General features: G+C 40.5%; 1 protein-coding gene across 1 annotated transcript; it reads left to right on the top strand.

Moving 5' to 3' along the window:
- The first annotated feature begins 722 nt into the window (after window positions 1–722).
- Window positions 723–12,446, top strand: LOC118824347 (iporin). Its single transcript, XM_036594437.1, has 11 exons — window positions 723–1,329; window positions 1,368–2,120; window positions 2,325–2,805; window positions 4,673–5,443; window positions 5,929–6,051; window positions 7,458–7,534; window positions 7,789–7,963; window positions 9,341–9,446; window positions 9,549–9,595; window positions 10,792–11,482; window positions 12,329–12,446. The coding sequence occupies exons 1-11, from the start codon at window positions 796–798 to the stop codon at window positions 12,444–12,446; spliced, it is 3,876 nt and encodes a 1,291-aa protein (XP_036450330.1). The 5' UTR covers window positions 723–795.
- Window positions 12,447–14,685: the final 2,239 nt, after the last annotated feature.

The raw sequence follows: 14,685 nt of genomic DNA, 5'->3' as shown, positions 1-14,685 counted from the left end.
TGAGTAATGTTTGTTTATTTGGTGTTTGTTATTAATGCCTGTAGAGTGTGGCGGTGAGTAACATTTGTTTATTTATTGCTTGTTTATAATACCTTTAGAGGGCAGCAGTGAGTAATGTTTGTTTATTTAAGTTTAAGCTGTATCTGTTGTCATTTGGGAGCTTCTTATGCTGCATTTGACTACAGCTCATAACCCGGAATTTCTGGCCTCCAACTAGGAAAAAACCTCACCAGGGAATGCCAAAAATTTGGTAGGGTGTCCTCAACCCTGAGTGCACCATTTGACGTCATGTGAACATGGCAGCTCACATCGTCACCAATACAAAGCGCAATTTTTCTACCAACACCAAAGTGCAATTTCTCTACCTTGCAATTATTTATAATGCAATACACGTCAGTCAAAATTTAATGAACGTGACAGGCCTACCCAAAATTGAGACCAGGGAGGAAAGCACACTCCATATGTGTATATTAGCTCTGAGCTAATATATTAGCTTGTGGCTTGCACATTATTATAAAAAATTGTGCTTTTATAATATAGAATACTCTAGGAAACTGAAAATGGAAATGTTTGCTTTTTAACATAAGACAGATTTTTAGGCACTCGTAATTGTTGCTGTATTGAAAAATGTGTCATATTAAGACACCACTGTATCTACAGGTGACATATTAAACATTCCTTTCCTTTCTCAGGTTTTCCTTTTGAATGACGGGCTTGGAGCATGATGTTGCAGGAGTCACTGCTGAGACATTTGTCCTGCTGAAACTGTTCCTTTGATGAATAGATGTTCCTAAAATGGCTGCTTCTGCTAAGCTGTCGGGTGAGACCTTGATCGTAAGGCACATCCCCCTGGCTCATGGTCAGTCTGTGGGTTGCCAGCTTTACAGCTCGGCAACGAGACCCACAAGGCCTTGTTCTTTAAAACTGACCCACAGTATTTCACTGCCTGAGAGAGAAGAACCCCCAAAGGAAGCACTGGACTGTGATTTCCAAAGCTACAGTAGCAAGTCCAGTTCCAATGATGAGGCAGTTAGCACAGATCATGGTGCTGAAAAGACCAGACGATACAATTCCTCTCCAAACGTCCAATTGAGCCCTTCTCAAAGAAAGTTGGAATTCACAGGCTGCAGAAGCACCTCACGGTGGCAAAACCCTTTCCTCCCTGATTTAGAGGTGCATGAGGATGAGGAGGAAGATGATGACTCAGATGGTGACAACCTGCATAAGTACCGTGAGGGCTCCTCCTTTCAGCTGCATGGAAACTCAAATGGGACCCAGGACGAAGCCTTGGGGTACACCACAGAGATCTGGCTCCCATGTAGCAACCGTGTATGGTCAATAGCCCTATTTGCAGCCACAAGCTTAAGATGTTGCACCAAGATATGAATCCCTTTGGGACCTGCCAAGAACACAAACAAATTAGGAGCCTATCAGACTCAGGTCTTCAACATCGCAGGGACAGCAAAGGCACACCGATATTAATGGACTGTGAGGAACAAGAGTGGGGGGATGAAGAGGACTATGAAGCATACATTCTTAAGGAAAGAGCTTATGAAAAACATGAGGGTTATAACTATATTCAGTCTAAAACATCAGATTCTGAATCTTCTCAAAAACAGGTAGAGTATGTAAGTGATTCTTCTTGCAACAGCTCTGATGGGGTGCTAGTTAACTTCAGTGCCATTTACAACAAAGCCAACAATGCAGTGCCTGCTACACCACATGGTCTGGACAGTCCTGCCAAAGATTCCCATGGATCTGGATCTATGTCCCAGGATGATGACTTTAAGCCTGTTCCCTGCTGGTCGCCTTGTCGAGTTGATCCAAATTGTAACATCTACCTGTTGGACTCTGATGGTCTGGCATCTGTTGAGATTTCTGATCTCACTGTTTGCCTACAAAGTCAAGCCCGGCTAATGGCTTCTACCCAGAATTATTACAAACTGGTGACTTGTGACCTTTCATCGCAATCCTCCCTGAGTCCAGCATGGTCATCAGTGACCAGTTGCTCTGAGGCTCACAGCCAGGGAAGCTTGACCCCTCCAACCGAATACTTCCTCTTCAGACAGCCACAAGAAGAGGAAGGGGATGTTCTCAAAGTTGACCAAAGTGACCTCCAGGTACAACATCCATTATATTGCATCTGGAAATTAAACAAATGAAGGTAGTATTTGACTTTTGCACAGTACTGTAAATAATTGAACTGTATTTCTTTAACATCTTGATATGTCCATTAGTTGAATCATTTGCATGTTCTAAGTGTTACATTCATGTACTTTTCTTCAGTTTAGCCCAGTCTCTTCATATATATTTTTTATCCCAAGGCTGATGAAGATATTGAACTGAAAAGAAGCAAAAGAACCATCAGGGACTCCTCAAAGGGAACAAGAGAACGAAAGGCACACAGCACAGCACACCCCAAGTCTAGAGATCCAGAACCCAGTAACCATGAATACAGAAGTGCTCAGAGCTGGGATGGGAGACGGGGGTACAGTTGCTCACCAAAACTGGAAGCGCTGCCACGTGTGCCAAGCTGTCCAAGCCAGATAAACTCAGACCTGTCCTCACGTGTGCCGAAGCAACATATCACCTCATTTGCAGAGCTTGCCCGCTGCAAGAAGGGTGGTGGGGATTCATCATCAATGGACAACAGCATGGAAGCTCCTACCTGCTCCAAGTTCACCCTGAACACTTCCCCCATTCAGAAGAAAACTCCACTAGGGCAAAATATAACTTTAATCACAAACCAGAGCACCAAGATACCTGATAGCTCTGAAATCTGTGAGACTCCATCTAAATTAGAAGGTAAGCAAACCAGTGCTACATTGCACCTAATTAAAGTTTATTAGATGTTTTCCAGTAAATGGCTCTTTTCCCTGAAGTATCTTTACTAAAAGGCCCATTTCATGGAAAACTGAACTGTCCTCACCTTTTTTAAATAAATGAGATAAAATTCATTATATACATATTGTTAAAGTTTCAGATCACACTATTCACACCTCATATAGAAATCAAGCTGCAAAACAAAACAATTCAGTTTTGTTATGTCACACATTAACATATTTCTGCCTACAGCAGCTTAGCTCCACTTATTCACGCTGAACTTAAAAGATGCATTTTAGCGTGGACTGAATTCATTTTTTGAATGAGGCACATTACAGGGTAGAGGTCATATATCAGTCTTAAAGGCACAGTGACAAAAACAGGCTAAGGGATAAGTCTAAGGCAGTGATCGGCAACATGCGGCTCCAGAGCTGCATGTGGCTCTTCTACTGCCCCGTTTGGGCTCCACAGCAGATTTACATTTTTTTGATAAAAATAAAATAGTCATCTATTGCAGTAAAATAAAGCTCTGCTGATCATTCTAACACAGTTTTAGGAATAAATGGTCTTAAACGCTGGAGTGAATGTAATCTATAACTACTTATTCACCAGCTTTTGACCCTGAAGGTTGGCATGTATAATGCTGGTCAGATAGAAATGCAGCAACACACATAACAGTCAAAAGGGCAAAGAGAAAAATTTAAGACGAACATCGATAATTTGGAGACAAATGGACTTATTTGCATTTGTATTCACTCCACCTGGTTTTCTGTTATGTTTACTCTGCAACAAGAAACTGTCAAACACTAAAAAGTCCCGAAGCTGAAGTTGGTTTCTCATTCGAATTTTCCCGTTCCACCTTAAATGGTGCAGCAGTTACATTCTGGCACCTCAGGCACCATTTAAGGTGGAACAGGACAATTAGAACAAGAATCTGGTGAATGAGAAGCGACTTCAGCCTAGTAAAAAAATTAAACATTGAGAGACATTTTACAAGAAACTGTTCTACATTTGTGGAAAAGTTTCCTGCCAAAGATGCGAGAAAAGTTGCTATAGCTGAGCTAAAGCTTAAAGCAGAGCAAAGTAAGTCTGGGTTTTTGTTTATTTTTTTTTATCCTATACTAGGATTACTTTGGCCAAGATGGACATAAAAATAAAATGGGCATAAGATGTGACTCTTAAGGTGGTTACATTTTTGTTGAAAGGAATGGCTCTTCTTAACATTTGGGTTACTGAACCCTGGTCTAAGGGATAAAGAGAGGTTGGAAAAATGGATCGTGACTGTTTTGGGTGCATAAAACCACATGAAAGTGACCTCTTGGTTAAATGTAAACACAAGAAAAATATAGGATATGGGCCCTTTCATGTAATGAATGCTTTAACTGAACAAATATGCCAATATGGCTATCAGTAAAAGAAGCTTATTTTGAACTAGTAGCTTGCAATCATAATTAATCTGCCATTTTGTGGGTGACATTTTCACTAAACAGATCACAATAAATAGGCCAGAGTTTAAACAGGTGTTAGGTGGTTGCTATTGTATTCCAGATGGTTGCCTGGAAAACTAGAAAAAATTCAAATCGCTGTGTGACAACCCTACGATCAGTCCAAAAAGCAAAAGCACACTATACTCTCATGTATACACTCTACAACTGTGCAAAGTTTGTTGGCTGTAGCTTGAAAACTGTAGAAGAAGCAGTAATGACAAAGAGTAGAATATATTAAATAATAAATTTAATAATTTAATAAAATTAGAGTAGAATAATAATAGAAAGACAACAAAAACTGTAAGTAGACAGTTAAATAAACTGTGAATTAATGTGCTTCTCTCTCATTGTTGCCTCTATAGGAGCTTGTGCCTCGTCCCCAGAAGTGGTGCGCTACACTAAAGCTCAGAGGCCCACTTTTCTTCCCATCCAGCCCTTTGTCCTTCAACCACCATCAGAAAAGCAGCACAGTAAAGGCCTGGGCTCCCTGCTAAACCAGTACATTAGCCACAGACACTGCAAGCCGAGCACATCCAAAAGCATAGGAAAATGCAAAGGGCTGACCAACTACTTAAGACCCTCACCTCTGGGCAGCTACTCCTCAATGCACCTAGAGGCAGAGACTAGCTCTGACACTTGTTCCACCTGTACCCCAAGCCCAGTTCAGCATCACAGTCGGACTCACTGGGCTCAACCCAGCCCACTGCTGGTCCAGAACCATCCAGAACCAGACAAGAAGCGAAGTAGTCCAAAGACATTAGACCCCAAACTGCCTGTAAAGAGCCCAAGAGCAGATCAAACGCATCCAACAGCGAAACAATCCGGGACTGGTCTGCGAGAGACCGCTCTCAAACCTTTTCTCACCATGGAACCTTTACAGAACCCCTGTCCTGAGCTGGTGTCTTCACCGTCTCCTGTCTTGAGAGAGGAACTTATAGCCCCAAAGCCAGGAACCCAAGAACAGTCTGTCCACGCTAATCACAGTTGCTCTCCAGCCATAACCTCAGTGACCTCTCTGACCTCTGACACCTCCCTCAAACCTTCACAAAGATTCTGGGGCCCATCAGAGGTTCCTCACACTGATGAGAAACTCAGCACCACTTCTGCACTCTTTGGATCAAGAAAGCTAGCTGGTATGAGCTCATTAAAGGGCCCATATCAAGTTTTGTAAAACTAAGTTGCAAAAACAACTCATTTGGACTGTGCTGTTTTTTGTGATGTCACAAAAATCAATGCATTACCATTAAATCTACAGCAGTTTAGCTTTGCCCATTCAAGCTGAAGTTGTTAGTAGTGTTTCTGCTCAGACTATTTTTTTTAATCAGGCCCAATACAGAGCAACCAATAAGAATGGGGCTCATTTACGTATAAGAGTCTTAAAGGCACCAAAAAAACAGGCTGTTTCATTCTACAGGGTAAAGAGAGGGTGGTCAAGTAAAAATGACTGACAAATGTTTTTGGTTCGTAAAACCTCACAGATGTTGTTAAGTGGACCTCAGGAAAAATAAAATGCAAAAAAATGCAGGATATTAATGGGCCCTTTAAATTTCAGCATGGTTTCAGATGTCTGAATACTAATGCTACTTTCTGGACGCTGTCTGTGTTTGTGCTCCTGTAGGTTTCTTGGTCAAAGAGCCACACCAGCGTAATAACTCAGTTTATCTGACTGACAGACCACCTGAGGAGTTCTGTCTGTCACCAGATGCCTCCAGTGAATTCCTGTCTGTCGATCTAAAGAGAGGTGAGAGGAAACCATTACTTTGTTTTTTCTTTTAGCACAGTTAATACAGATGTATGCAAATGTTTGAGCACTCCTGGTGATCTCATATGTTGTTGTTGATATGAATGATATATCATGTCATATATTGGTATATTATACTGTCTGACATTTGATGAAAACTAGATATCTCCTAGGAGCCTATGTCTCCATTAGTGTTGATATGCATGGCACCTTTAATAGCACTTTAAAGGGTAATTCCTCAGAAGTTTCTGCTTAATTACATGGTTACAGGGACAACAAAGTCATTCAGAGTGGATTGGTGTAAAATGCTCAGTACTAGAGACGCTTACTGAGTTTAATTCCTCTAAAAGCTCCAAAATAAAAAGTTACTACATGAAACGTTAAAGGTTATGAATATGCTGCCTGATATTGGTTTATGACAGTTTTGAGAAGGTTTTGGCTTAAAACATATTTTTTAATCCATTCATGGCTTGGATTAGGAATACTTGGAGTGTGCTGTAAAATAAAATAGTCCCCAAAGAAAATGTATTTTTTCAGTTTGTCACTATTTTGCCATCATCAGTATTACATATAACAACTCAAAAGATGCATGTAGGTTCACTGGTGGTTTTGGATAGTAAATAAAATGGCTATATTTGTGTTGTATTCATGATGCTCCCTGGTTCCTATCACCACCACTGTAAAGAAATCTAAGTCTCTACAATAAACCACTGCACACCAAACCACTTTGTTTACATCTCAATGATTTATTTAAACAGAAATCATGATAAATCTGTGAAATTCCTTTTTAACTACAAATAAAACATTCCAACCTTTTCTGATTGTTTGCTATTTATTGTAGGTGTGCTCGTTTAATTGCATCTGACGCTCTGCATTTGATAGTCATCATTGTTTTCCAGTGTCATGTTGTATGCAGGACTGAACTCACTATTGAGGGCTCCTTAATAGGCTTTCAGGCTTTCATGGAGAAGTGAAGTGCAGTATTTTATGCCGGCTCCGCACAATGAGAGACAGACTCAAATTTCTCTGCAGCCTCTGCTTCCCTGTAGGGGCTTGCTTTGAATTGTGACCTACTTTTGACTCTCCTTGCCTTGGATTGGCTAATGCACCATGTATGAGTGAGCATGTGTGCATAGGCCTATATGAGAGTGTGTGCCACTGTGGGCATATAAATGCAAGCCTATTTCTAGAAGGTTTCCATTTTTAGAAGATTTCTCATGCTTTGATTTGATGATTTATTAAAATGTTGATGCATGTGCAAATACGAGACCTAACATCTCGCATGCAATATAATAAATGCACATAATTAATGTTTTTTGGCAAACAAGACTGCCACACTTGTCACAGATGGAAAGGGGTGGGTACAAGTCATAATTCTCTGTTGTTCTGTGTTTTGCTTTTTTGAGGCATGCTGAAAAGCGTCAGCTTAGCGGTGGATTTGATCACAGCCCATTTCGGCTCCGGCAGAGACTCGGAGGAGAAGGTAGTATCAGGAAACAAACAAGAGGCAAAAGATGTGATTTATATAACAGGGCAAAATAGGGCAAAAACATCTCCCTCAGGTTCAACATGAAACATGTTACAGCAATACAAAACATATCCCATGAGATCCAATTAGAGCAGTACTAGCAATAGAAAATAACATGATTTGAGCTTCTTACTATTCCAGCTGAGCAGTTTAAGATGCTAATGGTTGTTTAGTAGGACTTTGCTAACTGTGCCGCAATCTGATCTCAGATCAGACTGGGAAAAAGCTCACTGTGTCCCAGCATCAGCCAGCTGGTCCTGAGTCAACTTTGCCCTGCTATCCGGAACGTTCTGCAGGATGGGCTGAAAGCCTTCAAGCTGGACTTGATTGTTGGACAGCGCCGAAATAAGCCATGGAGTGTGGTGGAGGCTTCAATACGGCCAGGTTTGTGAAAGCCAGTGATGCAAATGCAACAAGATGCATCCATTCAGTGAGCCAGAAGCTAGTTAAGGCATGAATAGATGTTTTTTTTTTTTCTGACACTGACATCTTGAGTGATATGCAGAATGTCCAATTTGCTGACACATTCTCTCACTACAATACCCAGCATGCATTACACAAATACATCATACAACCATTGGCAATCCCTGTGGTGTCAACCAGTCCTAGCTGCTAGCATAGCCACTGAGCTACAGGCCATTAGTGTAACTCCATGTTGTATAAAATCATAAAGAAAACTTTTTGCAGAATAAAATGGACCCCAGTGAGAGTTCTTTTTATCCTTTTAGATAGAAGCCTAAAGAAGCCATACTGGTGTAAGATATCTAGATAGCCAGATAGCTACCTTGCTAACTTTAGAATTTTAGCTTGTCATCCTCCTCATCTGACGAGTCGTTTCTGTTGTTTGAGTAATTCATTTTCTGCGCTGTTCTGATGACTGGAAGACAGTTACAACAGTTATATGCCTGAAATATGACACAGTTGTGTGGAAAGGTTTAGGCACTCTTAGTCAAATTCCATGGTTTGTTGATTTTCTAAGTGAACACATCCTCTACAGAGAACACACTTCTGGACATTTTAATGCTCAATTGCTGTTTATTTCCTGAATTTAAAATAAATGTGACCTGCACAAAAGTATTTAGTGCTTTTTTTTGGATATGTTGAACTGAGCTATTTTTTATGTGTGCTAGAAATTTACAGACAAATGCCTATTTAATGTTCATATGTTCCTTATAGAGTATGTCCCTGCTAGAAAAACCAGCATAGACAAGCATGGCTGGTCACCTGCAAAACCAGCATATCGCTGTTGTCGGAAGAAAACCTTGTATCTCCAAAATGATAAAAAAACCTACTTTACTTTTAATGTAAGTCAATGGAACCAGATTATTTCCAAGTAATTTTGGGCCATTTCCTGTGGTCCATTCTTCATTAAATTTACACAGAATGTAAAGGACAACAGGCATTTTGAAATTATGTCAAAAACTGAAAAACGGCAAAAATGGAAATACAAGGTTTTCTTCCGACAGCAGCCATATGTTGGTCAACCAGCATGACCATGCAGGGTGTCTCACCCTAGACACTAGTGTGGTATCACTGTAGGATACGAGTAGGCATATTTGCAACAACGATGGTTAAATTTTAAAATTTGACCAGCTTGTCCTTTTTGTAGCACACTGTCATTATATAGAAAACCAGCGATGCAATAAATGATGGTAAATATTAGTCCTATTAGTCATGAATGCAGCAGCTGGTCTTCATACCCATTATGCACAAGGGGCTTGTGGGTATTGTGGTTTTATGTATGCCTCACTCTTTTTTCAGGCCCATCTACTCGCATTCTGCATAGCCTGGTCTCAGTCGTTAGGAAGTGCTCACAGTTGACCAACCACAGTATGAGGGTTAATGCTTTCCTCCTGGGTCTACTGAAGTAAGTCCCTTACTCGACAAATGGGTTACATTTTTAATACTATCAAAGAAAAAGGGGGAATCAGGAAGTGTATTATGTACTAACGCTAATACTGTTTCTTAGCTTGCGTGCTTTGGAATCTTGGTTGGGTCACTTGCACGCCTGTACAGGTAAGCGTTGGTGTTTCAGAATAATAGTTGGCTGGTGGCTTTTACATAATGCCTGTCCCCATTACTCATACAGCACTGTGTAAAAGTCAGAGACCATCCTTCATTTATTTGATTTCCAGTCAAAAGAGCTGTGAAGTACAAATTATCCATGTTTTATCGTCAGGGAAAAAAGCAGAAAACATATGCAGAAATTGCACAGAAGCTCCATCAACTAAATGTAATGTCACAGTTTTCAGTATTAACCCCTTGAAATCCCAGGGTTCTCATATACTAAGGCTTATTTATCAGTAACTTCAGAGACGTCAATGCAAACTGGCTAAGCTATTCTTAGGTTATAGAAGTGTGCAATAAAACTTTGGGCTGACCAGTGGGCCCTGGCCATCTAAGGGGTTAAGTGTGTCCACTCTTCACCTTTATTAGAGCTTCCAAAGTTTTCAGGGAAACTTTCAAAGTTTAGACTTGGTTGAAGTTGGTTGAACTTTCTGCTTCACATGATCCAATTCCAGTTACAACTTTAGCCTCATCAGTTCATTTGTAGTCTCCTTTTCTTAGTGAGGCTTCTTGACAGCTACACATCCTTTCAGACCCAGAGACCTGAGTTGTCTTCTCACAGTAGAAGGATGGACAGAAACACCTGTGGTTGTTTTCAGATCTGAAGCAGCTTGATTTTCTCCTCTCTCTCACAGATGAAAGCTTTAAGTGCTGTTTATCTGATGGGGGCAGTTTTGGTGTCTACCAGGTGGTTGTTAGGAGCCCCATTTTCTTTGTAGCTGTTTTGAATTCCAGTTTTGTAAACTCAATTTTTTTTCTTACTTTCCTTTGACTTTCTTCTTCCTAGTGCAAGTGGATTACTTTACACCTAATCTCCTCAGAAATATCTGCTGAGAAATCAACAACTTGCACTTAATGGCTGTTTTGACTGGAAATTAAACAAATGAGTGGTGGTCTCTGACATTTGTACAGCACTGTAACTCAACCAGACTTGCTTAAATGGATAACTGAGAATGAAAGCTAGCAGTTAGCATAGTGTTAAATGGTGGCTGCTTGCTTGTATTCATTATTACAATTAGCATTCTTGATTCTCTGTGTCTCTCTCTCACTCTCTCTCATTCCCTCTAACTTTGCTCTTGTATCTCTCTTCCTCCCTCTTTTTCTTCCTCTCTCCCTTTATCTCCCTCTCCTTCCTTCTTTCTCAGATGTGGTGGCAGAGTACTACCACGACTGGGCATTCCTGGCTCTGTCTCAGGGCCCAGCATATAAGTCATTATTCCAGGAGCTTCTCCTCCTTCTTCAGCCACTGAACCAGTTGCCCTTTGACCTCCACCTCCTTTCTGAGCCGAAGCTGCAGAGGAGACTTGCTGAGAAGTCCTCAAGACCTCTTCCCCTGTCAGACTGCCCAATCCTTCATAAACCCTCCAACCAGAAGAATAATGGACATCCAGAGAGGCCTAAACTGAAGGAGGAAGGAGAACTGCACCCTCTGACTCAGAATCAAAGCTGTACATCTTGTGGAACCCACATTGCTGAGAACCTTAAAGGCTGTGCAGTTAAGTTCTGCAAACAGCCCAAGCCTTTCTCTCCAGAGGAGAGGGATGAACAGAAGTCTCTTGTTTCTTCAGAAAGGGACAGTGCTGGATGGTGGCTCGGTCAGACACCTGTCACTGAGGGCGTGATGTTAGGGGTTTGCTCTAACGGTGCTCCACATGAACGACACGAAAAGATATTGGAAGAAAATAGTGAAAGAGCGACGGAGGTGTTATTGCAAACATCTCAACAGGAGAATCCCCAAAAAGAGCTGCGCTGGGCTTGCTTATTCGGCTCTGGGATTGGCACGTCTGCAGGGGCTGTAAGGGCACAACAAAACAACAACCAAACCCAGAGAACCAGGTAAGTACCTTGAGCATACTGGGTCTATTGTAGTCTCAGCTTTAGGCACACTGCCCAGAGGTATGTTTGATGTATATTGTATCCTTTTTTTGGGGGGGAGGGGGGTTACTGAGCATTTCTCAACAACTCAATCACTGCCAATTCCTACATGGCAGGTAGGTGTAGGGCTCCCACCGATCCGGGATTTCCCTGGATTGTCCAGATTTTTAGTTTTTCGAATTAATCCATTCCTGGACACAAAACATCCAGGGATCCAAATGTTGTGAGACCCTCGAAATTACCCCCAATTTACGGACGACTGTTTCAGAAAGGTGCACTGCTGGTCACATGTTAAGGCACAAGGCAGTACTGCAGTAACTGAGAAGATTAGGTTCTGTAGCTGAACTGAAATTTATCTACCTTAGCTTTGTGAGCTAATAGAATTTAGAAAAAAAAAATTATCGAATGTCCAAAAATTTTACAGGGCTGAGATGGAAACCCTAGCTAGGCCTCCCCCTATCACTCAATGCTACCAAGTTGGGAGGGTGAAGACTTTGTCTGAGTCACATGAAGCACCCCTGGATCTTTTATAAAACCTTAAATTGCACATCTTTAAGTCAATCAAATGACAAATTTGAAGAGTTTACCTTGTTTTCTCTGAATGACCTGATGTCCATATCTCTTAGGGCAACAGACAACTAGTTTCACAAACCAAAGCACCCCAACATGACGAAATGTCGCTGGGTCAAAAACAATTATGAAATTCATGGCATTCCATCTTTAAAAGTTATACAAGACAGCCAGTGTATACCACTTTGTTTCACAGGGGTATGTTTTTGTTGTAGCAACATGTTTTCCTCCCCTTAGGCTACCTTCCCAATGGCTTAAGCTTGGAGCATCAAAGGTGGATCTGCTGGCACAGTCAGTTTGGGGTAGGGATGCGAGCAGAACCGTGCGTGGACCACAACCCAAACAGAGGCAGTGAGTACAAAGATTATAGCACAAGAGCAAGATGGACAGAAGAAGCACAAGTGCCACACTGACGTGGCATGAAGATATAAAAAGAAGCACAATCAACCTGCAGCAGCAACTGCACTGATAAAATGGCATTTTAACACTATTTTCTTTGGCAAATTGAAGAACCTAAATCAATCTTACAACCTTCAAGAAAAAACCACTAGACATTTCTGTCAGTATTTGAACATGATTGTTAAACAGTAACTGACTTTAGCATCATGGCTAACACCCAATAAATATTATTTGCTGGTAGAACAAAGTATTAAATTTTTGACGCAACGTAGAATAAATGTTCAGTTTCTTAAAAATGTCCAGTGAGATTTTGTCCAGAAAAAGAGTGCACTAGTGGAAATTGCTTTATGTTATATCATATAGATATATAATTGTAAGCATACCATTAGCCAACACACAAGCTGAGTTAATAGCATCTCCCCCTAGTGGGTAAAACCTTAAATTGCACATCTTTAAGTCAATCAAATGACAAATTTGAAGAGTTTATTTTATTCTCCCTGCATTACCTGATCTCCATGTCTCTCAGGGCAACAGATGACTAGTTTCATAAACCTGTTTACTCATGACAAATCCAGTCTAGGCATTCCTCCATAATGCCATTCACCATCAAGGTTCAGTGACCTCCAGAATCACTGGCATCTTTGGTACTTGAAAGAAATAAAGGATATAAAATGTCTTTTGTTTATTTTGCACTGAAAATATGAGAATCGCTTTTGAGAAAATTAATCTTTAAGCCCATATTTAAAACACACTCTCCAGAACTCATTTATCAAGGGTGCCAACAATTCTGGTGGGCATTATATATTATGTCATTGTACAAGGTAAAAGCTTATGGTTTGGTTACTTTTCAGTTCAAGGTAGCCCTTTTGGGCAGCTCCCAGCTGAAAAACACAAAGTGACTTATGTCTGAAGAACATTAAACTGGACCATTTGCCCTAATATTGACCACCGTTCACTCAGTGAGTTCCAACCATCTCAGCGTTCCCCAGCATGAGGATTAACATAAGGGTTAATGCATGGCAATGAACTGCTACAGAGATATTTTCCTGTGAATCATTTCATATGTAGTCAGTTTCTATGAACATTATGAACATTTTTTGTAAACATGCATGCCAAGTAAAATGTATAGGTGTTGCAGGTTCAGCATTTGGAGATAGTTTAGTTTTCCTATGAATGAATATGTACTATGCAGAAAGGTGAGGCCTGATCCCAGGCCAATGATACACAGAAAGAGCAGTGCTCAGCTGAGAGGTCAGTCCAAATCTGAGGCATTGCAGAGTACATTAATTTTATAATTTAATAATTTAATAGCAGTGTGTAGCACTATCGGAGCTGGATTAGTTTTCCTGGAGGAGGTGTGTAATGTAATGTACAGGATTGGTTTGGGATAAAGTATCTGTGTATGAAAGGTCATAGCATAGATGTTTACATTAATGTTATGCCATAAGACACTTTTGGAACAATAACAACACCCCACATGGCCATGTGGATTTGAGCAAGACTACTAATACTGAGGAAGCTCTGAATTCAGCCAATTACAGAAGACAGTTCACTCCACAGTTATTACTGTCAGACTGTAAACACTACATACACTTCAAATTCACACTGGATTAAAATCACTCCACAATTATTACTGCCAGACTGTAAAAACTACACAATGCAGATTCATGCTGGATTAAAATCACTCCACAATTATTACTGTCAGACTGTAAAAACTAAACACGCTGCAGATTCATACTGGATTAAAATCGCTCCACAGCTATAACTGTCAGACCATAAAAACTACACACACTGCAGATTCATACTGGATTAAAATCACTTCACAATTATTACTGTCTGACTGTAAAAACTACACACACTACAGATTCATACTGGATTAAAATCACTTCACAATTATTACTGTAAGACTGTAGAAACTAAACACTGTACATTCATACTGGATTAAAATGGCTCCACAGTTATTACTGTCAGACTGTAAGAACTACACACACTGTAGATTCATACTGGATTATAATCACAATTATTACTATCATTTTTGTGCAATAAATACAAAATGTTGCAGATTCGTACTGGATTAAAATCTCTAATCTCAAATATTAAAACATCCCAAAGTAAAGGGTAAACGTAATCCAGCTCCTACAGTGCTTATGTTAGATGAGTGATTTTGTGAGTGCCTCCCTTCTTTCCTCAGTGAG

This window comes from Colossoma macropomum, unplaced genomic scaffold, assembly GCF_904425465.1.
Source record: "Colossoma macropomum unplaced genomic scaffold, Colossoma_macropomum, whole genome shotgun sequence".
NCBI lineage: Eukaryota > Metazoa > Chordata > Actinopteri > Characiformes > Serrasalmidae > Colossoma > Colossoma macropomum.
This window is presented reverse-complemented; position numbering and strand designations above follow the sequence as displayed.

What these genes read in the sequence shown, in the direction of transcription:
- LOC118824347 (XM_036594437.1), top strand. Translation starts at nt 796, where the DNA reads ATGGCTGCTTCTGCTAAGCTGTCGGGTGAGACCTTGATCGTAAGGCAC. An exon ending in GGCTCCCATGTAGCAACCGT is followed by an intron (nt 1,330 to 1,367) that starts GTATGGTCAATA and finishes CACAAGCTTAAG; the next exon opens with ATGTTGCACCAAGATATGAA. An exon ending in GGAGGCTTCAATACGGCCAG is followed by an intron (nt 7,964 to 9,340) that starts GTTTGTGAAAGC and finishes CTCTTTTTTCAG; the next exon opens with GCCCATCTACTCGCATTCTG.